The sequence below is a fragment of the Sarcophilus harrisii genome, chromosome 3 (assembly GCF_902635505.1).
Source record: "Sarcophilus harrisii chromosome 3, mSarHar1.11, whole genome shotgun sequence".
NCBI classification, from domain to species: domain Eukaryota; kingdom Metazoa; phylum Chordata; class Mammalia; order Dasyuromorphia; family Dasyuridae; genus Sarcophilus; species Sarcophilus harrisii.
Window position 1 is genome coordinate 171,478,775 of NC_045428.1, and position 23,780 is coordinate 171,502,554.

General features: G+C 34.9%; 1 protein-coding gene across 3 annotated transcripts in view; it reads left to right on the forward strand.

Moving 5' to 3' along the window:
• The first annotated feature begins 2,012 nt into the window (after nucleotides 1-2,012).
• The window catches only part of ST6GAL2 (ST6 beta-galactoside alpha-2,6-sialyltransferase 2), a 97,337-nt gene continuing 75,569 nt past the window's right edge, over nucleotides 2,013-23,780 (forward strand). Inside the window, exon 1 of one of the 3 annotated variants that reach the window (XM_012546184.3) lies at nucleotides 2,013-2,408. Coding sequence is in view for 1 of the 3 variants with exons in the window: in XM_003765689.4 (XP_003765737.2) it covers nucleotides 2,432-2,460 (29 nt within the window). In the remaining 2 variants the exon portion in view is untranslated. Of the gene's footprint in view, nucleotides 2,461-2,774; nucleotides 2,922-23,780 lie in introns of those variants that run through there. The other 2 variants (XM_003765689.4, XM_031958785.1) reach the window with 2 other exon arrangements.

Genomic DNA, 23,780 nt, shown 5'->3' on the forward strand with positions numbered 1-23,780 from the left:
TTTCTGCTTATCATGTTACCTTGAAAGTGGAATTTACTGTCCTTTTTGTTGCCTAATAGTTTCTGATTTAAGGACATACGCTTTACTTTTTCCCTCTAAAAAGATATAACAACTATCCCAAATGAAAAGCAGTTTCAAAAGTTAACTTCGTTTTAACTGCACCAGTCATCACTTCAGACTGGTGCAGCTAAAACGATGCTAAATTTTGAAACTGCTTTCATTTGGGACCCATCACCTCATAATCTTCTGTAGTTAATTTTTACCCTCAAAAAACTTATTTTATTTCCAACTTTTCCCTACCAACTTATTCTAGAGGTAGAACACTGACTAGTAATAGAATCAGACCTAAAATTTCCCCACCTTGCGGCCACTCGGCACACCTACGGATGCTTTGGCTGACTGTTTTGGCATCCTATGCTCTCAAGCTAAAGCTGCCTGGGAGAGGTATCTTTGCTTTAGAGAACTCTTGCAGGGTTGTGAAGTGAAGTCGGAATGAAGTCGGAAATCAGTTCCCTCCAGGAACTAGAGAACTGGAAGGACATCTGTGTGACTTGAAATAAGTGCGGAGGTAATTAGTGTGGAGAAAAAGGCCAGACAAAAGGCAAGGCAGCACTTTCTGTCCTGGAGGACCAGCTGTTAAGGTTCCAATAACTCAGGCAAATTTTTGCTGAAAGGGATAAGGCGGGCGAAGACAAATGGACATTCTCTGCATTAGCAGACTCATACTAAACCCCGTTCTTATCTAGTTTCCCCCACACTCCAATTGTCAGGTCTACATCTACGGAAGGATTAAAACTAAATTAGGTCACCAAAGAATGAGGGTGTTGTCCCCAAACTTTGTGTCCTTTCCAATAAAGCAGAATCAGTATTCCCCCGCCCTACTTTCTGGGAAGACTTAAGTGATAAAAAGAGAGAGGTGGAGAGGCAGGTTGTTAGAGAGCCCTTTCTGTGGGGAGTTACTAACTCGACATTTTTTTTTTTCTCATTTTCTTCTGTTTGCCCTTTAGGAAGTGGTGTATTTGAGGAATGATGATTATTCTCCTAACTATTCCTCTCCTTTTCCTGGGTGAGGGGGAAGGGAACGCTACTGCTTTTTTGAGTATCTCAGGAGAGGAGAGACGAGGCAGTTTCGGAGCCAATGGAAAGAGGAACAAAGGAATGAAGTGGTGCTACTAGAAAACACGTTCTACTCTCTCTTCCCTTTTGGTCCCTTCACTCCCTCCCCTCCACGTACTCATCACCCTTCCCTTCTCAGTCTTTCAGGTGGTCAGCACATAAATGTACAACACAGATAGTCAGATAAACGCATGGGAGGTGCATTCTACACATACACCTGGCATACGGAGCGTGTGCACATATCTACTTTCTGTATGTAAATATACATTTCTAGTTATCCCTATGTTAACATTAATAGTTTAATCTTGCATCCTTGTGCCTCTGTCGCTGTTTCTCTGCCTCTGTGAGTGTCTGTCTGTCTGTCTCTCTCTTACACACACACACACACACACACACACACACCCCAATACGTGTGCATCACTTGGAAAGCTGAAAGCAAAAGCCAAGTCTGGGCTGCGCGCTTTCCGAAGTGGGATACAACGGGAAGGGGAGGGGAGCGCTAGTGTGCTGGGCGCTCTCGGCTTTGTCCTGTAATCTTCTTTAGCTTTCCAGGAGCCAAAGAAAGGGACCAGGCTGGGAAAGTCCAAGGTGGGAGGTGGGCAAAGGGAGGAAGAGTGCGGAGAGAGAACTAAGGGAGCGAGCATTAGCTTCGGGAGGGGCAGGCGCCCCCTCGAGCAGAACTGGAAGCCTGCGGCTCCTTGCCCGAGTGGTGGCCGCGATACTAGTGTTGAAGTGGGTACCCCGGAGCCCGCCTCTTTTTCACAGGGTCTCATGTAGTCCTCTAGACCCTCTCGCAGCCCCGAGTCGGCGTGGACCCTGCAGCTACAGCAGCTGCTGCTTGCTGCTCAGCTTCCCAGAACAATAAGGCTGGTAGCGCGGGAGGCGCGGAGCTAAGCGCAGCCCCCTCCCCGCCTCCCTCGGCACACTCCCTCCCTTCATTCCCCGAGCGAGCAACGACTAGAGCCGGCGGCCGGAGCACCTAGCAGCGGCATTTGTAGCGGCGGCGGCGGCGGCAGCCGAGGAAGCGGTCCAGGAGAAGAGAGAACTGCGGAGGGTGCAAAACCAGCCGAGCAGGAACGGCGGCCACCTTGCAGGCTGCAGCTCCGGCAGCCTCAGCATGTCTGCCCCACGGCAGCCACCGAGAATCTCGCTTTCGCCCAGACAAATACCCTCCCTGCATCAAAGGCGGCCCCAGAAGCAGCCAAAGCAGAAGCGGCAGCTTCCCAGCTTCCCCGATCTTTAACGCCCCGAGGGAGCCCTGCTCCTGCTCCCTCTGCCGCTCCTGCTCTTAGGTAAAAACCTCGAGCCTAACCTGATGACCCAGCATCCAACCCTACTCTCCAGGTTAGCAATCGGGTTTACCGAAGTGAGACAGCGAAGCATTGCAGGCAGGGTTTGGGGCAGCAGGATGGAAGGGTTGGTTGTATCAGCTGGAAAAGAGTCAAATCTACTTAACCGTGTGTGTGCTCTCCAGTATGCATCCAGTCCCTGACATTGCATGGATAGTATACCTATCTAGACAGTCTCCTGTACAGCATGACTCTTCTGTGTGAGTGTGTGTGTGTCCTCGTGTGCGCGCGCCCGTGAAACTGCTTGGGAATAAAAATGTGGCACACTTCCGATTCCTGCCTTCTTCAACCGGAGCGCTGAGGTATCCAGAGTATTGTGAAGAGGCGTTTAAGTGAGGGTTGGGAAAGAGGGGAAAGTGGCAGGGGCGCGGAGGCGGGCGATGCCTTTCTCCTTGGTACAAGAGTGCGGGTGTGCGGTGAGGACACATCGCTGAGCTACAAGAGAAAGAAAGCCTTGTATGTTCCGAATTCGTAGAAGATTGTGTGTGTGTGTGTGTGTGTGTGTGTGTGTGTGTGTGTGTGTGTTTTCAGGAGGGAAGAGGTATCCGCAAGGTCTAGCTTGTGAAACCTGGTGCAATATAGGGTCGCATCTTTAAACTATGTAAAAGGAGGCTTTTCTTCCTTTCTTTCCTTTTCAAACCTTTGGTTTTTAGGAGAAACGATAGCTCTTGATTGCCCTTTCCTCGACTTTTTCTAGCGGCACTGAGACATCAATTCGGGTTTTAAAGGCACTCCTGATTATTTTCCAGTTCTCTCCATCTCTAACGTTGCCAGGTAGAAACACCTCAGAGTCAGAACTGCCCGGGCGTTAATTCTCCTGCAATGACACAAACAACGTTACTTTTTTATGCAAAGGTTTTACAACGTTGCTCTATTTCTATGCCTTTTAAACTCTCTTGGAGTGTTGAATGTTCTTTATAATATGGTATATATATATATATATATATATATATATATATATATATATATATATATATATATATATAGCTTGGTCTGAGAAGTGCAGGAAGACTTACCGAAAGTAAAATTGTGTTTTCAGTTAAGGTTTGCCTGCTAAAGAGAGCTGAATAGATGTTTAGAGAAGCTGTGCTTTCCAGGAATTTAAATGAGACTTTTTGTGATTGCTTTCCAAGTCTTTCCTACTTGTACCATATTTGTTTTGTCAGGTTGAACTTTCAAAGCTGTTTTATGTTGTGTGGATCACTTTTTTCTTTCTTCAGGAAAACCAATACTTGGCTAGATATTTGTCAACTTATCATTGCTGGACAACACTGATAGTTTGTTCTGAAGTAATATACATGTTGTCAAGATCTTTATCTTTTCTGTAATTAGAGCACTGTCAAAGTGAAAAATTATCTGTGTAATATTATCTGTCTAAAGCTAGGAATTTATCTGAGGGTGCAAAGGAATGGTTTGATAAGCTAATTTATGACACTCTGAGGATCTACTATGTATTATGTACATTCTGCACAGTTAAAAATATTTTATTTCAAATTGGTGAAATTGTGGTTAGTGGGAAAAGCATGATTTGTCTAGTCAAGTTCGTCTAATCAAAGGCTAATTTATGACTTTGAGGGCTATAAATCCAAAGATTACCTTTATTAGAAATTCAGCGTTAAAGTTTTGATTAAATGGAAACTGTTTCTGGACTTAGGCTTATGTGTGTTGTATAAAACTCCAAACGGGTTTGTTTTTTTTTTCCAACTCCTGAATGAGACTCTTAGCCAGTATTTTTATGACCTTGTTCAGATATGCTACTGGTGTGCCTTAGAATCACAAAGGAAAATAGAAGTGATAAATGGTTAGTAGGTAAAGTGCAAAGAAAAGCCTAAGCCTAAAAGACACCTTTTGTTGTTGTTGTTAGTGTAATTATAACTAATTCAGTCTTTATTTTGGGAAAGAACAAGTAAAAATATATAGATGTTTTGTGTGGAATTGTAACTTTTTTTTGTGCCAAAGCACTTTTAATAGTCAACCAGATAGAAATGTCTAAAAGTATAAACTATGCTACATGTATTAAAAATATCTTTGACAGTTTTCAAACATTTTGTGATGAGATTTAGTTTTGAATATTTCACAAGTCTTAAGTTCTATTATTCTAATTTCTATCACTTAATACTGAAACAGTTTGAATCATATTTGGGCACCTTGAAATGAATTAAGGCCAGCTCGTATTTCACAATTTAAAAAGGATGTTGCATTTCTTGAACAGAGGCTGTAGATGATCAAAAATAAGGTAGTCAACTTTGGAAACACTAAAGAAATCATGATTATATAGAGAAGAGAAAGTTGGGAAGTTGATTTAACTGATCCCCATACAATCTGGTATGAAGAGCATGGTGACTGTTTCTACTGTGGACAGATTGAAGGAATTTGTCATTTTGGATTCTATGGAGAATATGAAGAAAAATGGGTTATTGAGTACAAAGACTTTCCCTTTAATTAAGTTAAGCAGACATTAAGTGCTTGTTGCATACTAGGTACTGAGCTAAACCTTTGATAGAGAAAATGAATTTATTGTCCAAATTTTGTTTTTACTAAAGTGCATTTTATTACTTGTAATTGTAGAAAGTAATATGAATTATACTGGGTTCATATTAACAAGTAGAAGTCTTTGGGAATTTGCTTAAATGAATGGAGAAAAAAAAAAGAATGATTTTCTAATTAGTAACTTAACTATTTTTTGTCCTAAGTAAACTGAGATGCCTATGGAAATCATGCATACAAACCAATTCCTGACTAAATGCTATTCTTATCTCAGTTCATTAACTGGTCCATAACACCAAGAGTTTTGGGTGGAATTAGAAGAAAGTTGTAATTGATCAGTGATTAATAGTAATAGTTCACATTTATAAGTATCTTTAAAGTTTGTAAAAGTACATATTTTATTTTACCTTCACAATAACCTGGTGAATTAGGTGTTATGATTCTTTGCATTTTACAAATGAAGAACCCAAGACTCATACATCCTAGTATCTGATCCTATGTTCAAAAATGCATGTGTTATGGGGAGGGCAGATTTGCAGTTTTCCTATGGAGTGTGGTTAGAGAATATTGAGGATACCACTGTAAAATAATTTTGCTTGAGTAGTAGTTATAGAATAGATACATTTATTGGACAACAACAGTAATAACATTTAAATACATAACTATAGCTACAATAATAGAGGCAAAATCACTGGGGAAGGGAGGAGGGAAGTGGTATGAATTAACACAATAGTGACAGAAAGTTGTTGGGACTGGAAGGGACAATTCAAGGAAGTAGTACACTCAGGTATTCCAAGAAGATAGTAAGCTCTCTTCCTATCTCCTATCATTTTAGCCTCTTTTATTTGTGATTCTGATTATGTAGCATTTTGAAACTTATAGAATGCTTTTTCTCAACATAAATTTTGAAGTACAATGTACAAGTATCACCCTAATTTTACAGATAAAAAATTTAAGTATCAAATCCAGTCACTCTAGTGTCTACTTTTTCAGGCCATGGTCCAACCTCTGACTTTACTTTCTTTTCTTTCAAATATCTTCCCTTAAACACTACTCAATTTATATCAGTCATAAGTAATCAGATTATAAATTCATAGATTTAGAGGTAGAAGGGACTTTAAAGTTTATATAATCCAACCTCCTTACTTTATAGAGGAGGAAATAGGTTCAGTGATAAAGTGATTTGCCTATTTTACTATTCATCTCTTTCCACACCCTTGACTATGTCTAACCAACTTACTCCACTCTTTGCTTCAGTAGAATCAAGTAATGCCAGAATAATTTACAAAACCCCATTGACTAAATTCATTATTAAAAAATAAAATTCTCTCTTAATTGGATCTCCACTGCTACATGTTGATCTTTTTTACCCTATCTATTATTATTATCTTATTATTATTTATTATTATCTTATTATGTCTTATTATTATTGAACCTCTCAAGCATTTGTTCCAAACTTTTCCTCTTCTCTCCTCTCCTCTCCTCTCTCCTCTTCCTCATTTTTTTCTCCCTTTTCTCCCTTTGCCTACCTGCTCCCACATCACTCTTGCTCTCAGAAGATATTTTCTTGAATTTATTTTTAAGGCAATTAGGGTCAAGTGATTTGCCCAACTCAGGTCCTTTTGGACTCCAGTGCTGGTGCTTTATCCACTGTTCCACCTGTCCCACTGTGAAAAATTAAAGCCCTGAATCTTTAAATCCTTCACTCAGCTCTCTAGTTCCATGATTTAAAATATCTTAATATTCTCTCTTTTACTTCAGTTTCTTCTCCTTTGACAATGGCTCTCCTTGACAATGCTAAACCCTCTGCTTGTACTTTTGATTCCATCCCATCTTTCCTACCCTTTTTTCCATAATTTTCAACCTCTTTACCTTCTGCTTTTTTCTTTCCTACCTGAAAATACTTCTAGGTCTTCCCATCCTTAATAAAATCTTTCTATCCTTTTGGGGATGACCCTGCCATTCTCTCAAGTATTAATCCTATATACACTACACTCTTTGATAGTTAGATTTTTGGTGTTTTGGTTTGGTTGGTTTGGTTTCTCTTTTGACTCCAATGGATACAGCTATCATCTATAATACAAATGACTTCCAAGTTTATATATTAAGTCCACCACTCCAACCTGAGTTCCATTCTCACTTCTTTTGAAATTTCCCCTTAAATGTCCCAAAGACATGTCAGAGGCAAGGTGTCTAAATCAGAACACAATATCTCTCTCAAAACCCACATCTTCTAACTTTCCTTCTTCTTGGTTGAAGACACCACTCTATTCCACTGCCCCAAGTTTGCAATTATAAAGTCATCCTTGACCCTTTATTCTCTGCTGTCTTCCCCTTATTATGTACCTATAGGTTGTTAAATCTTCAGATTTAATCTTCTATGTATTGTTCCATATACTGTATGCTTCTTTCCACTCATATCACACAAATCATTGTTTCTCCTTCTTCTATCCATCTAAGCTTTAACCATCTCTTACCTAGACTGTTGTAATGGTCTCCTAAATGACCTCCTTTCATTTTTCTTTTCTCTTCCTTTCATTCTCTACCCACACCATAAACAAATCAATGAATGCATAACACAGGTATGATCATGACATTCCTCTTAAGAAGATTTAGAGGCTCTCTGTTACCCTTAGGATAAAATACAAATCTTGTTTAGCATTCAAAGCCTTTACAATCTAAATCTACCCTATCCTTCTAGGCTAATTATATATTACTCATCTTCTTGGCACTATTAATGCACCAGATGATCTGATGTGTTTCTTCTTCCTAAATAATATTCTGTCTCTCACCTTCATGCTTTGTTCATACTATTCCTCTGGAATGCTCTCTCTACTTTCCTTTTTTACCTTCACCTCATGGGTAGAGTTCTCAGTTCCTTTCAGGTCAGAATTTAAAAGAATCTACTTGATTCCCTTTTTTGTTGCATCACCCCAACACTTCATGCATATTTTGTCTATGTCTTATGTGTGACAATTGTTCTGTCTCACTAGTAGAAAGTAAACTCATTGAGGACACAAGAACTTTCATTTTTGTCTTTAGAGCGCCATGTTTAACAGAGGACTTGTGGCATGCAATAGCCACCTAATTATAACTTACATATTGTATTTTAAAGTTTGCAAACTATTTTCTATATAGCATTTTATTTGATTATCATATTTATTCTGTGAATTAGGTGTGAATTATTCCTAATTTATAACAGGTGAGATCCCGAAAACTGAAAAAGGTTACTGATTTGCACAAGGTCATAAAGTTATGGTTTAAGGCAGAATTTAATCTCAGGTCTTTCTGACTGTAAACCCATCACTAGATGCATTATGCTACCTTTCTCACTGATTTATTGATCGATTTGAATTATGGATTTTTTCAAAAGTGAGGGAAGATCTTTCTAGGATTTTTTTTGAAATAAGAATTGTCTCTGTCTTTTACCAGCTGGAATTGATAATCCAGAATATCTCATACATTTAGATCTCTTCTGAAAATGACTACATAGGAAGCACTAACATCATCTCTAGGATTATGCAGCCCTTCCTTTAGCAAATAAACAAATGAAGCAAACCGGCACCAAAAACTTTGAAACATTTTTCCTCTAGGAGACTCTTAATTAATTCACAGATTTGGGGCCTCATTAAAATTCTTAATACTTTAGAGTAAAAATATCTTATGCATGATAATAAGATTGTTTTAATCCAGCTTTGCTTTGAGCGTGTGGCAGAATTGGAAAGGATATTTTCATATTTTTATCTGTTATAAGCACTTATCGTTTGAGCTGTTTAAATTAAATTGGAGGATAGGAAGTTTACATAGACATCCTGAGGACACTACTTAAGAGCTGAGCTTTTTAATATAGAGTTATCTTTACTTAGAAAGGAATGAGAAATGGTTCTCAGGCCAAAAATACTATCCCAAAACAGTTGCAAAATCACCTCAAAACAGGTTTTCTCTGAGTGGATGATATGGGACTATTTGCAGTTGAGTTCTAAACTTCTATAGTGTTAAAAACTGGACAGAATTTTAGAGATCATGTAGTGTAACCCTGTTATTATATAAATGGAGAAGAAGAATCAAAGCTGACAAAGGAGTTGGGTCAGTGTACAATGAATAAGGGTACTAAAGTTAAGAAAAAAAGATCTTTAAAAATAAATAAAAGTTGTATAGAATATGAGGAAAATTAAAGGGATTATTGAATCTGCTGTGGGGAGTATGATACCAACATAAAAGATGATGGAAAGAAAGAAAACATTTAACTCTAATTTTGCTTCTCTTTTCTCTCATAAGGAGAATGATGTTTGATCTAAGGAGAGAACAAAGATATTTAAGAGGAAGCTGAAATGAGTTAGGAAGCAGCAGTAAGTACGTAGGTCCCTTAGTGAGGTGCAAGTCTCCAGGCCAAGAAGAATTGTGTCCAGGAACACTGAAAGAACTAGAAAATATTATTGCTAACAATCTATAAGTTTTGAAGAGTGGGAGAAGTGTCTGCACGGCTAGAGGAAGAAAGATTTTGTCTCCATTACAGGCAGTCAGGAGTACAGCAGGTAGAGTGCCAGATTTGGTGTCAGGAAGACTTGATTTCAAATCTGTCTTTAGACACAACTAGTGTGATACTGAGCCAGGGGTCCTCAAACTATGGCCCGAGGGCCAGATGTGGCAATTGAGGATGATTATCCGCCTCACCTAGGGCTATGAAGTTTCTTTATTTAAAGACCCACAAAATAAAGTTTTTGTTTTTACTAGTCCAGCCCTCCAACAGTCTGAAGGACAGTGAACTGGCCCCCTTGTTTACCTCAGTTTTTTAACTGTGAAATGGGAGTGATAATAGCACCTTCCTCTCAGGCTTGTTGTGAGGATCACATGATAATCTTTGTATAAAAAAAAAAAAGCAGTTAGAATAGTGCCTGGCTCATCAATAGGTATTATATAAATGCTTATTTCCTTTATTTTCTTTCCCTTTCCCCAATTAAAAAAAAAAAAAAGGAAAGAAGTTTGGTGAGTTCTGTATAATTCAGCAGACTTCTAGTCTTGGCAAAATTCTAAAATTCATTTCTAAAGGGATGGTTTATCAGCATTCAGGAAAGGAAGCAGTGATCATCAAGGGTCAGAATGTCTTCATAAATAACAGGTCATTAAAAAACTGACCTTATTTTTTAAAAAGAATAATTAGACTGGTAGATGAGAGAAATGCAGTAGATCGAGCATATCTAATTTTTAGCTAAACTTTTATCAAAATATCTCATAGTATTTTGTAGATAAGATGTAGAAAAGCAAACTAGATGTTGATACAGTTAGGCAGATTTAGAGCTGGTTGAATGACTACTAAAAAGGAGTTACTGATGTTAGCATGGAAGGAAATCTATTATAGTAAGCCGATGTTATTAAACTTTTTTTCAATCACTGACTTAGATGATATTCTTTATTAAATCTGCTGAAAAGTAGAAGCTAAGCAGGATAGCTAACACAGTGGATGACTTGAGTTAGCATCCAAAATGGTCTTTAGACTCAGGGACTGGACTAAGTCTAATAATATGAAACTTAATAGGAATATTTTTTTTTAATTATACAGTTGGATTTAGAAAAAACAACTTCATGTGTATAATATATAGGATTTACAGGCAATCCCTAAGTAAAAGATCTGGAGATTTTAATGAACTTCAAACTTGAAATATATCATCAATATCACATGGAAGCCACAAAAGTTGGTGCTTTTTTGTCTTTATTGGGAGGTTCAGTATTTAGAAAAAGAAAAGTTACAAACTGCCTCATTCTACTTGGCCTTGGGAAAACTATATATTTATGCAGTATTGTGTCCACTTCTGGAAGTCAAATTCTAGATGGGAAATTGATGTGGAGGGTCACCAGGATGATGAAGGAATAAGGCCTGATTAAAGGAATTAGAAATATTTATTCTAGAGAAGAAAAGACTTGGTGAGAGAAGGGGAGGCATAATTACTATCTTCAAATATTTGGAAGGCTGCCATATAACAAAGAGACTAAGGGTATTTAAGGTAGTTCTATTAAAGTACAGAGTAGAAACAAAAGAAAAATAAGTGGAATTGAAGAAATTCATATTTATGTTTGACCTAAGGAGAAAATTCCTAACTACTAGAGTTGCCTTTTCAAATGGTGCAATTCTTCATTTCAAGTAGAGTGATTAGGGGCTCTTAAACTTTTTATGTTTTATGTCCTGGGTTACCTTGTAAGCCTAATGAAACCTATGATTTCTTCACTAAATAATGTTTTCAAATACATAAAACAAATTATATATTGCACAATAAACTAATTATATTGAAATAGTTATCAGAATTTAAAACAAATTTCAAGTTCAAATATCCCAATGTAAGAAATTCTGGTCTAAAAGAATACTTGTAGCAATTGTTAAATATAGGTTAGTAAATGAAATTTAGTCTGCACAGAATATTTCATAATCCTCTGCTGACATTTACTACAGCCTACTTTTGATATCTCTTTTTTGCATCTCTGGGTAGTGAGGTCAGGGATTAAATCAGCAGATGAACTACACTGTCTTTCCATTGCTCAAAATATTAGAGAATATTTGTCATTCTTGAGTGACACATTGCCTAATGAATGAAGAAAAGCTTTTATTCTCTGTAGAATAGGCACTATGAATTGATTAACATGAGTGTTTCAATTAGGTAAAACCTCTTAGGATTTTAGATTTTTTTTATTTCCCTTTATCCCACTTCCCTATGTCATTCATTCCCTCTGTGATTTTGGATGATTTGAATGTTGGAATATGGGCTGAGTATTGGACAAAAGGCTGGAAAACTGCCCCAGTGTTTAGCTTTTTTTCCCAAAATAATGTCTTCGGCATTCCATTTCCCTTGGTTCATTCATGCACATCACAAATTTCCCCGTACCCAGGCTAATCTGAAAATCACTGGTTGACCCAAAATTAACCTGAGCCAGATAAATCACTCAAAAGATTCTCTGATTCTCTAGGACAGTTATGGGTTAAGGAGAAACCAGATAAATCACTCAAAAGATTCTCTGATTCTCTAGGACAGTTATGGGTTAAGGCAAGAATATTATTAAATACAAATTATGTCAATTGTCTATCAATGACATTTTGTTTTTGTTTAGCCTTTTCAGTCATGTCCAATTCTTTTTTATTTCATTTGGAATTTTCTTAGTAAAGATATTTGAGTGATTTGCCCTTTCCTTCTCCAGATCACTTTACAGATGAAGAAAGTGAGGCAAACAGGGTAAAATGATTTGCCAGGGTCACACTAACGTGTCTGAGTTCAACTTTGGAAGATGAGTCCACCTGACTTCAGGCCTAATATTCTATCCACTCTGCCATCCAGCTGCTAGGGACGATACAATATATTTTAGCCAGATACTCACCATTCTAGCATTTGCCAAATTCTATCCTTTTACTTTATCACTTTAAAAGTTAAAAGGCCTGAAATTTTTTTTTTTTTTAGTGTTATGTTTTTTTTTTTTATTTAATAGCCTTTTATTTACAGGATATATACATGGGTAACTTTACAGCATTAACAATTGCCATACCTCTTGTTCCAATTTTTCACCTCTTACCCCCCCCCTCCCCTAGATGGCAGGATGACCAGTAGATGTTAAATATATTAAAATATAAATTAGATACACAATAAGTATACCTGACCAAAATGTTATTTTGCTGTACAAAAAGAATCAGACTCTGAAATATTGTACAATTAGCTTGTGAAGGAAATCAAAAATGCAGGTGTGCATAAATATAGGGATTGGGAATTCAATGTAATGGTTTTTAGTCATCTCCCAGAGTTCTTTTTCTGGGCATAGCTAGTTCAGTTCATTACTGCTCCATTAGAAATGATTTGGTTGATCTCGTTGCTGAGGATGGCCAGGTCCATCAGAACTGGTCATCATATAGTACTGTTGTTGAAGTATATAATGATCTCCTGGTCCTGCTCATTTCACTCAGCATCAGTTCGTGTAAGTCTCTCCAGGAAAGGCCTGAAATTTTGTTATATATGAATTGTCTCACTGTCCTTCAGCAGAAAATAGAAATATCATGGCAATCAGAAGACATACTCACATTGTTTTATTTTCCCAGATCCTTTCTTTTTCCCTAATCTGATTTCTTTGATCTCCTGAGATCTTTTTTAGATGTCATAATGGATAGAATATTCGACTTGAAATCAGGGAAAAAAAAATGTTAATCCTGCCTCAGACACTTTGTATATGTGATAACACAGAAAATGTGACCTTCAGTCTGCCTCAGTTTTTTCACCTGTAAAATAGGAATAGTACTATGCTTATACCAATACCATAACACCAATAATACCATGTTTACAAGTTGTGATAATCAAATAAAATCAACCATATGTGAAGCTCTTTGTATTCTTTAAAAGGCTTTCCAAATGTTATCATTATCTTCATCATTATCATTATTATTACAATCAACATTATTTTATTACATATTATTACACTATTATTATAATCAACATTATTACAATCACTCGACTATTCTATACCTTCCCAATACACTTAAGAGTGGAAGATTATCATAGTTTTATGATTATTGGACAGTAAGCTTCCTTAACTAGAGCATATGCTTCCTGGGTTTTTCACATTTTGTATCCCTTGAACTTGCACATAATAACACAAACTTAATAAATGTTTGGTTCATTGAATTTTATCTCTTGTTGGGGAGAAAATGGTGTGATAAAGAGAATACTAAAGTAAATGTCTTCAAAAATCCTGAGTTTCTTGTCTTGCCTATCATTCTAATTGATTTCCCTGGGCCTCAGCTTACTGCAGAATAACAGGGCATGACTAATGATCTCTCAGATTTTTTTCCTAGTCCTATAATTTTGAGAATTGATAATTAGATTTTGACAGTTTCTATACAGGGCAATTATGTTAACTAAAGAATTGCTAACCTTTGAGTAATATTTGACCAAATCCTTTAGAACCCTGGCAGAAATTCCTCATCCAACTCTTCAGTAATTAAAGGATAGATGAAGTAAAGGACTATTGTAAGGAATTTGATGGCAAGAAAACATGTTTTATTCACATTGCAACCCCCTTTAGCACCTTGAAAAAAGTCTGGTATATTGTGGGTGTTCCATAAATATTTTGTATAATTCATTCAACAGTTATTAAAATCATACTATATGCCAAACTGTGGGAATAAAAAGAAATAAAATCAGTCACTGATCTCAAGGAGAACTAATGTCTTCCTGAAAGAGACTACTTGTACACAAATAACTAAATACAAAATGTATCTAAAATAAGATTTTAAAAATTCAGATGGCAGAGGTCATGTATAAAATCAGAGATTTAGAACTAGGAGGATCTTTAAAGCCCATCAATTCCAACTCTCTTAGAGTACAGAGGAGGAAAATGAGGCCCTGAAGGTTTATTATCTGACCAGATTTGAATCTAGGTGAATAAACAAATCCAAATAGTCTGGAAGGAAGCAGTTTTTGATGTGGTGCTCCAGAGATCTGTCCTCGGTGCTTATGTTAGAAGGAAGTGAGAACTTGTGGGATGGAAAGAGGAAAGTCATAGTCATAATTTCATCATCATATAAAATCCATACTTCTTTTTCGCTTTTTTGTTTGCAAAGCACTTTCTTTTACAAAAATCCTTTCATGCTGATGGTGCATATTTATTGTTTTACTTATACATATGAGTAATTGGATAACAGAGAGGTTTAGCCATTTATCTCACTGATTGGAACTCATGGCAAAGCAAGTCCCATGCTCACTCCATTATACCTCTCAGTAGTAAACCAAATAATCAGGACTTTAATGCAGTCTATGAATTTCATGGTCTTCAAGTAATCACGACTAGCCTGAAATGATTAGTTCAGGACAGTATAGGAAGATAATAAAGGATCCAGAGAACAAAATTTCCAAGTGAAAATTTAAGATGAAATTCAGGAAAATATTTCTGAGTGTGGGACGGGTGAAGGTTCTAGTTAGCTGATGGAACTGTGGTCCCTTGGGGCATTTGGAATTGTATTGGAAAAAGCACTCAAAAATATGCTCTAAAGGAAAAATCCTATAATGCCATGATTACCAAAGGCCCTGCTTTCAGAAGTTTATAATTCATACACGAGGCTGCTAACGTGTTTCAGCCTGAGAGGAAATGTGTTATTAAATTTAAAACAATTGGTTTTCCACATTCAAATTATACAAATTCATCAAGTGGAAGTTTTCACATTTTGGTAATTGTTGTGGTTTCTAAAATGACTTAGCTTTTAAATTAAATTTGGGAAAGAGTAAATGTCTTAGATAATTCAATAGCTTTCATTATTTAGAGATAAGTCTGAAAAGTACCTTTGGTGTATACACAGTAACTACTATTCTGACCCATAAACATTTTATCATATGTTAAAACTTGCATTTGTGTTATTGATGTTAATGTCTAAGGGGAAAAAAATCCAACTCCATTCTTATCAATATGTAACCACATTACATATCCACATAGTAAATAAAAAGAAGTTTAAAGTAAACACCAATCAGAAAGCCTGACTTTCTAGTCCCCCTCTTTCTCTAATTAATTTTATGAACCTATTTAATTTTTTCCTAGTCCTGTAATTTTATGAATTGATATTACATTTTAAAGTATCTGTAAAGGGCATTACACATATATGTGTATATTATAAAGTGTGCCATAAAAAGAGTACATTTTAAAGAAATCTGGAATGAAAGGATCTTATAAAATAGAATATTCTTAATATAACATTAAATTAAGTAACATTAACATTATATAACATTGTTAAAGATATAGTATTTAATATACATTTTATAATGTATTATTAATATTCTAAGGACTCCCAAACTTCTATATCATGTATATTATATATCTACATCCATATATATGTATATACATATGTTTACAATACACAAAAGACTTAAGGTGTTGATACACAAAAGACAGCAGTGATACAAGGAAAGGGACATTGGATTTGGAGCCAAAGCTCATATCCTAGTCCTAGTTGTCTCAATTGACAAGTTACTTTACTTTTCTGGGCCTCAATTTCATCATCAATAAACTGAAAGGGTTATATCTTCCCTCCCACTCCAATAGTTGTAATTTTACTCTGTTTCTAGAGTTCATGATAAAGTCACTTAATTGTGTGGCTTTTGTTGGCTTAACTTTTTGTTTGTCTTTTTTTAATTGTCAACATAACAAATTCCAAAAAACAAAACAAACAAAAAAAAATAAACCAGGAATATTTCCCTATACAAAGTATAACAGAGGAAGATGATTACAGGCAAATTGTGACTCCCTGTTGTTCAAATTTTTGGAATTTGCCTATACATACATACATATAGATAGATACACATATACATATGTAATAAATTCAAAATGTTATCTTCAAATATAAGTTTATGTATTATCTTCAACATGCTTATATCTATATTTACTTCTCTCTTTCTCTTCCCTTCTTTCTCTTTTGATTAGCTTAACTTGGTAAATTAAAAGTTAGAAGATTGATTGTTTTTTCAATTCTACAAATATTTATGGAGTATCTTTTATGTGTGATCGAAGGTTCCCAGTGGAAATGGATGGATAAGGAATATGCTGTAGTACAGTCTGTTCCTAAATTTTTTAATCTGGAGTCCACAGACCAAGAAGTCTTTCAACTTTGATTGGGAGGAAGATGGCATCTTTATTATCATTAACGACTAAGATTTAGAACTTCTTTCAGTTATGATTTTTTAAAAAATTATTCTGCTAAAAGAATTTATGATTGAAGGTTAAGAAGCTCTACTTTAATTGAAATGAATGCAATACTAGTTATCTATATAGACTTTTGTAATTTAGAGATAACTAACAGGAAGGAGCAGTGGGGTCAGAATGTGAAAAGATTTCAAATCCAAGATTTAGTTTGTTAAATATATCTCCTAATTATAACTAAATATCTACTTGTACAGGGAACAAAACTTCATATACTACTTTGCTTTGCCAACAAATTCATTATAATATAAAGGCAATGATATTTAAAATATTAATCTGTGTTTATATATTAAAATATTCTAGTACTACAGAAATGTGAACTATTATACTTACCATGCAATCATGAGAGAGAATTGCCTTAGTAGATAGTGTCTAGACTGACCTTGAGCATGAGGAAGTTCTAAGCTAAATCCTACTTCTTTCATATAGTTTCTGTGATGCTGAACAAGTCATTTAACACTTATTTCAGTATTTCAGGCATCTCTCTAAGACTAGAAGTAAACAGATGAGTAGTACATAGGTTTGTAGGGATAGTTTCCACTGTTCTAATGTATAGAATCACAGTTCTGAACTTAAAGTCACATATTGTATTTTGTATAGTGTAGTTGTTTTACAGTTTTCACTGTATGTCCCCTTCCCCCCACTAGGTTAAGAGGAAGAGCTGGAGCAATTACTCCAATTTTGTACTACCTCCAAGGCTAAGGAGGATATAAAGAAATGTAAAGAAATATAGCAGCTAATGAGGAGACTAAGACCAGAAAAAAAGTAAAAACAAACCAAAAAAAGTAGTGAATCTAGTGGCACCAATTTCATTGTTTTATGAATAAGATCTTCACAAAAAGATTGAGAGATGGAGCTGGAGGAAAATAAATTAAAACAGTTGTCTGCAACAATTTCTATTTATACCTACTACACCCCTTCTCGTCAGTTGCTCCCCAGTCTCCATTTTCAAGAGAAGAGAAATGATTACATTGAGAATAAAAAAGGAAAAGGAAGTGTGGTAGAAAAAAGCAAAGTGGATGGGGAGACACTAGTTGAAAGAAGGAAAATCACTTAAAAATTTAGACTTCAGTTTTCTGAATTTTAAAAGTAGGGATTTAACAGGATCAATATTTCCAAATTATGTTCCATTTAATATGAATAAGGGTTCTATAAGAAAATTTTGATGATGTTAACATTTTTACATACAAAATATTACATTATTTATATATTGAAATACTATCTGCTGCAAGTTTTGTGTGTGAAAATTTTGGCTTATTCAGAGTGTTCAAAAATTTCCATCATCTTTTTTTTCTTTACCAGGGAAACATTACATTTTTCTCAGACCATTTTTAACTCCACACTCACACCACAGCTATATTGGGTTCTGCCAGTATATTTCAAAGCTCAAAATAATATCTTAAATTAATGGAATATAAACTGGAAAAGATCTTATGACAGTGGAGGTTGGGGAGCAGGTCATAAATTGCTGTAAGTGCCAAACAGAAGACTTTATATTTGATCCTGGCCACAACAGGGAACCACCAGATATCTCTGGCAACTGAATTAAGGATTGATTCAAGTTGGGGAAAGAACTGAGTCATAGATACCAATTGGAATGCTATTTGAATTGAGAGGTAAGGTGAGAAGTAAGGAGGACCCGAAATAAGGTCATTGGTGTGTTCATGAAAAGAAGGGGATGTATACAAGAGTTACTGTGAAGGTATCAATAAAAGTCTTTGGAAATGAACTAAATATAATGGAAAAGTGACGTTATCTTTAAAATCTTTGCAGCTTTAGCATTTTGTATTTTATTGGAAGCACAAAAAAAGCAAAAAGATGGTACTGATTATTGGAGAATGGAATTAAAAATTTTAGGGAAGTTGTTTTACCTCCCCTTGTTCTTAGTATTTCATTTTGAAGCAAATTAGGCGAAGTATAGGTGAAATAAGCAGTTTTAGAAATAAAGTGTTGGTATAATAGGAGTTACTAAATGGGTTAGCAATTAAAAAATATTTTAAAGTAAAGAAGGATAGATTGGATGAAATTGATTCAGTTTAGTAATTTACCTCTTTGATATTCTTCATGGTTACTGGTTTTGCTGCACATGTTAAGGATACTGTTCAAAGAACAAGGGTGTAAAGAATAGAAATTATGAGAGTAAAAGACAGACTATCATAGTTCCAGGGGAGTTTCAGACAATTTATAGTTTCCTTGTAGGGGCATAGAATTAATTTACATTTCTTATAGATTTTTCTTTGTAATCTAGAATTAATTAATTTAAATAAATTAATTTAATTTAATTAGCAATGAAAAGATATATTATTAATGATAACCTGAATTGGATAAAGGACATGTATAAAAAGCATGTATTATTGGGAAAAGAGTATGACCAGTCAATCACAAATGTAGAATGAAACATTCTATGGATAGCTTGAAAATACTTTTTAACTGTAAAATATTTATATAATGAAGAAAATCTCCATTGCATTGGATAGATCCTTTATTAAAAAATTGTATGGGAAATGTATACAAAAATGCAGATGAAAAGTGATACACACACATATAATTACAGTCTGCATTGTGGTGGTTGAAATGACATGCAATAATGAAAATCCTGAAACCCTAAAATATGAATTCCAATTTTCCAGTTAGAAAGAACATTGAATTTTGATTCAGAAACAAGAGGATTTAAATCTTGAACCTTCTCTTTATTATGACCTGGGAGTCACTTTTTTAGACCTCATCATTAAAATAAAATATTTAATATTATTTCTATGTACAAATCCTCTGTACACTTATATGAGACCCACTCTTAATTATCTATAACTATGAAGAAGAATGAAAGTTTCTTATGATCTGGGACAGTAGGTTTGAATGTATCTATATTTAAAATCTCACTTGATTCAAGTAGTAATTTTTTCTCCATAATATTTAAGTCATGCGTTTTATTTGACTATTCCATTTTCTTTTGAAAAATATGCCCTGCTGTCAGGAGTGAAGATAACACACAGTGCTTTGGATTTCAATTTGTTTTAATAAGAATAGTTAATTAACTAACCAGAAACCTATTCAGGGGGTGAAATAGCTAATATTTAACCTTGTTCTGAATAAGAAAAATATCATGCCAAAAATATAGCATTAACTCTGTTCATTGAATTTTGGTAGTAAGAATATTGTGTCATGAATTTTGATTGATATGATATGTTCAGTGTCAGTAATTGGATGGTACTCATTCAGAACATGCTGTGCCCAATTAACAGTGACTCAAGTGTACAAGAATGTGGATATAACATCTCTTAGACTTATGTGAACATTGAAATTTGACAGTTATAGGAATATTTGGGACTTTTTCTGGTGACAGCCAAATACTAAAAATAAAAATATTAGTTTAGTATTCAATTCTTTGGTAAAGAATTGGAGCAAAACTTTGAATATGATCCTGATAAAAGACTTTGTTTATTATCCCAGGACCAATACAGATGTGAAAAGGCTCTAGGGCAGAAGACTGGCTACTAGGTGATTCACTTATAGCCATGGAAACTCACAAATCAGATTAAAGAAAATAAGTATGCTCCAAGTGTTACCCCATACTTTTTTTGGGGGGTGAGGGGGGGCTGAAGATAGCCTGATATAGTAGAGAGAGTACTAGATATGAAAATAGGGAACTCTGACTTCAACTTTTGTTCTGACACTTTCTAATGGTTGAACTTTTGACAAGGACATTTAAATCTCTCTGAATATTAGTTTTCTCCTGTGTAAAAGAAGGAATAATTTTGTTAGTAGTAGTAGTAATCTTACAAGTCCATTATGAGATTCCAATGAAATATTACATAAATAAAGCAGTTTGTACACCTAAAGGATGTCCCTATTTTAAACTATTAAAACTTAAAACTGAACTAAGATTTTTGGAACACTGTATAAATGGCATTTATGATGATTTACATTGATGATAACGATGATGATAATCTTCATAAATCTGCCATGTACTAGTTTAACAAAGAGCACATTATTTTTTACTGATCAGTGGAACAGGCATATTATAGTGTTATTCACTAGTTAAACACAATTGATTTTGGTCATAGACTAGTATTAATAATAATTATTTTGAAATATATGCAATTTTTAGATCTGAGACAGCTAGGCCACCTTTATAGGCATTTTTTCCCATTAATTCCCTTGAAATTCTTGGGTTTATGTTCTTCCAGATGAACTTTGTTATTATTTTTTCTAGATCTGTAAACTAATTTCTTGGGAGTTTGATTGGTATGGCACTAAATAAGTAGATTGATTTAGATAGTATTGTCATTTTTATTATATTCACTCAGCCTATCCATGAGCGCTTGATATTTTTCCAACTGATTAGATCTGACTTTATTTGTGTATAAAGTGTTTTATGGTTGTGTTCATATAGTTCCTGACTTTCCCTTGGCAGGTAGACTCCCAAATATTTTATATTATCAAGTTATTTTAAATGGAATTCCTCTTTGTATCAAATATATGCAATTTTAATCTATGTTAATACTTTCTCTACTGCCAGATTGCAATATCTCCAGATGTTATTCTAACCACATCATATTAATTATATTTGCCATAAATTAATCATGTAATAATCGGCCTTTTAGTAATGATACCTATGAGGTATACCCAAGATGCAATAGCCCCCATCTTACAGAATGAGACTCAGAAAATAATTTACCCAAGAATACATAGGCAATGTAGTGGAGTTTAATTTGGGTAAGAACAGGGTGGTGGTGAAGAGTTAGGGGTAGACAAGGTTTTAAAGTCATTTCAGAAATCTAGTCAAAATTGACCCTCTCTCCTCCATGTAGACAGTATTTTGCATGTTAGAAAAATGTTAGGAAAATTGGCAAGCCCAGTCGCTAATTGTAAGAATTATCTCTGAGGGCTGGGTGCTTCTCACTCCTGCACTTTCCATTTCATCTTCTCCTTTTGCCCAAGAGAGAGACATATATGTTGGGGAGTTGAGGGGAGATAGTTATTAGACAGGGTATATAGAAGGTAGAGACCTGGTTCACGATTTATAAGTCTAATCTCATCCTCAATGAAGCAAAGAGTAAACTCACTCTACTATTTAAATTGTTCCTTTTCTTACAGTTTTACCCAATCCATTTTAAGTATCTTAAATACACACATATACATGTATTTACATGTGTCTATGTTCATACAATGTGTACATATAAATGTTTGTATTTGTATGTAATAAATATATGTATATAATATGCATATATAGAAATCAAATATCATAATTCATTTATTTATTCATCTATCTCTTTGTTTACATCGTAAAGCCAGGACTAGAACTGTGGACTTCTATCTTTTGGTTCAGTGCTCATTCTACTATATGTTATACTTCTCTGTGAAAGAAATAAAAAAGCTAAATTCCACAGCTAAATATCTTTGGTTTATGTATATTTAGGACTTTGTTTAATCTATGCATGTGTGTATAGATAACAGTATATTTGTAACACATATATATGCATATGTACATGCATGTATCTGTTTATAGATATAAATATCTATATTTATATAAATACACATACATGTGCACATATATGTTTATATGTATACACATATATTTATCGTGCCCATTATATACATATACAATGTATATGTGTATATAAACATGTACATACATGTTTATATAAAATTGATCTCACTTTATAGCACATTTACTATTATTGAAATTTTGTCTATTTATTGCTGTTGCAAGTTGAGAGGCAGAGTAGCTTTGCTAGCTTACTGCATATTTTTGACTGCTTTAAATTCCCTCACTCCCTCCCCCACCACCACTAACTGCTGCAGGAGATTTCTGAGACATCACTTCAAAAGGAATGGATTCAGTGTTGAAGAATGCTGGTACATTTATTTGTGATGTCTGTTCACTCTGATGAAAAAGGGATAGCCATTTAAGTTTCATTGAATACCAAATTAAGTTGAATTACTCATTCTCCTCAGACAGAAACATTGTGGGAGTTAGTCATAGCTTGAACTCATCAGAATTAATTACTTTATTGAACTTACAAGCTTATTAGTAACTGTTGTGAATTTCAGTATCGTTAGCTATTTAGGAGTGGTATCTAATAATGACTTTCATAATATAAAGAAGCTTAAGATTCATTTGAATGCAAAGATTTTTAATTTGCTTCTCTTAATCGTTACATTTAGGTAAGACAATTTATTCCTGGTATCACAATTTAAGTCTTAATACGTGTTAACTCAATTAAACTTCACGAGTTAGAATGTTGAATCATCATTTAATATCTATACTATATCTACATTACAACTTATTCATAACTGCTCTCGTACTTCTCATATCATCTACTTTCTCGTCTCACTTCTCTCATATTAAAAGCTTAATCTATTCTGATCCAATTTTCTATTCTTCTCTCTTTATCAGTTACAATCTGGTTCATCTTACACGTCTTATCTCAGTTAACTCTGACTCTTCCCTATCAGCTCTTTCTATCTCCTTACTTCATTATCTCTCTTCTCTCTTTCCTCTCTCTCTCTCTCTCTCTTCTCCTCTCTCTCTCTCTCTCTCTCCTCTCTCTTCTCTCTCTCTCTCTTTCTCTCTCTCTCTCTCTCTCTCTCTCCTCTCTCCTCTCTCTCCTTCTATGTCTCTGTCTCTTTCTCTGTCTCTGTTTCTGTCTCTGTCTCTCTGTCTCTTCCCTCCACCTCTCTGCCCCACTCCAGTTGGGCAACATAGTTCTTATGTTCTTCCCTTTCCTCTCTCCCCTTCCCCTCCTCTTCCTTCCTTTTTGTCCACACAGAGTATCATATCCTTACTTGTGGATGCTCTATCTATTTGATCCCTGAAACCTCAGAAATTTTCTTGGGGTTTAGAAACTAGAACTATGCTTTAAATCCAAATAACTTTGACTCATTGATTGAAATAACACGTCCCAGAACAAGCCCCACTTGGTCATTGTTTAGGTCCTGTTTTTGTTTTTTTTTCTTAAAGCTTTTTATTTTCAAAACATATTCATGGTTCAACACTGACCCTTGCAAAATCCCATGTTCCAAATTTTCCCCTCCTTCCTCCCACATCCTCTCCTGGATGGCAAGTAATCCAATATATATTAAACATGTTAAAATATATGCTTTATCCAATAT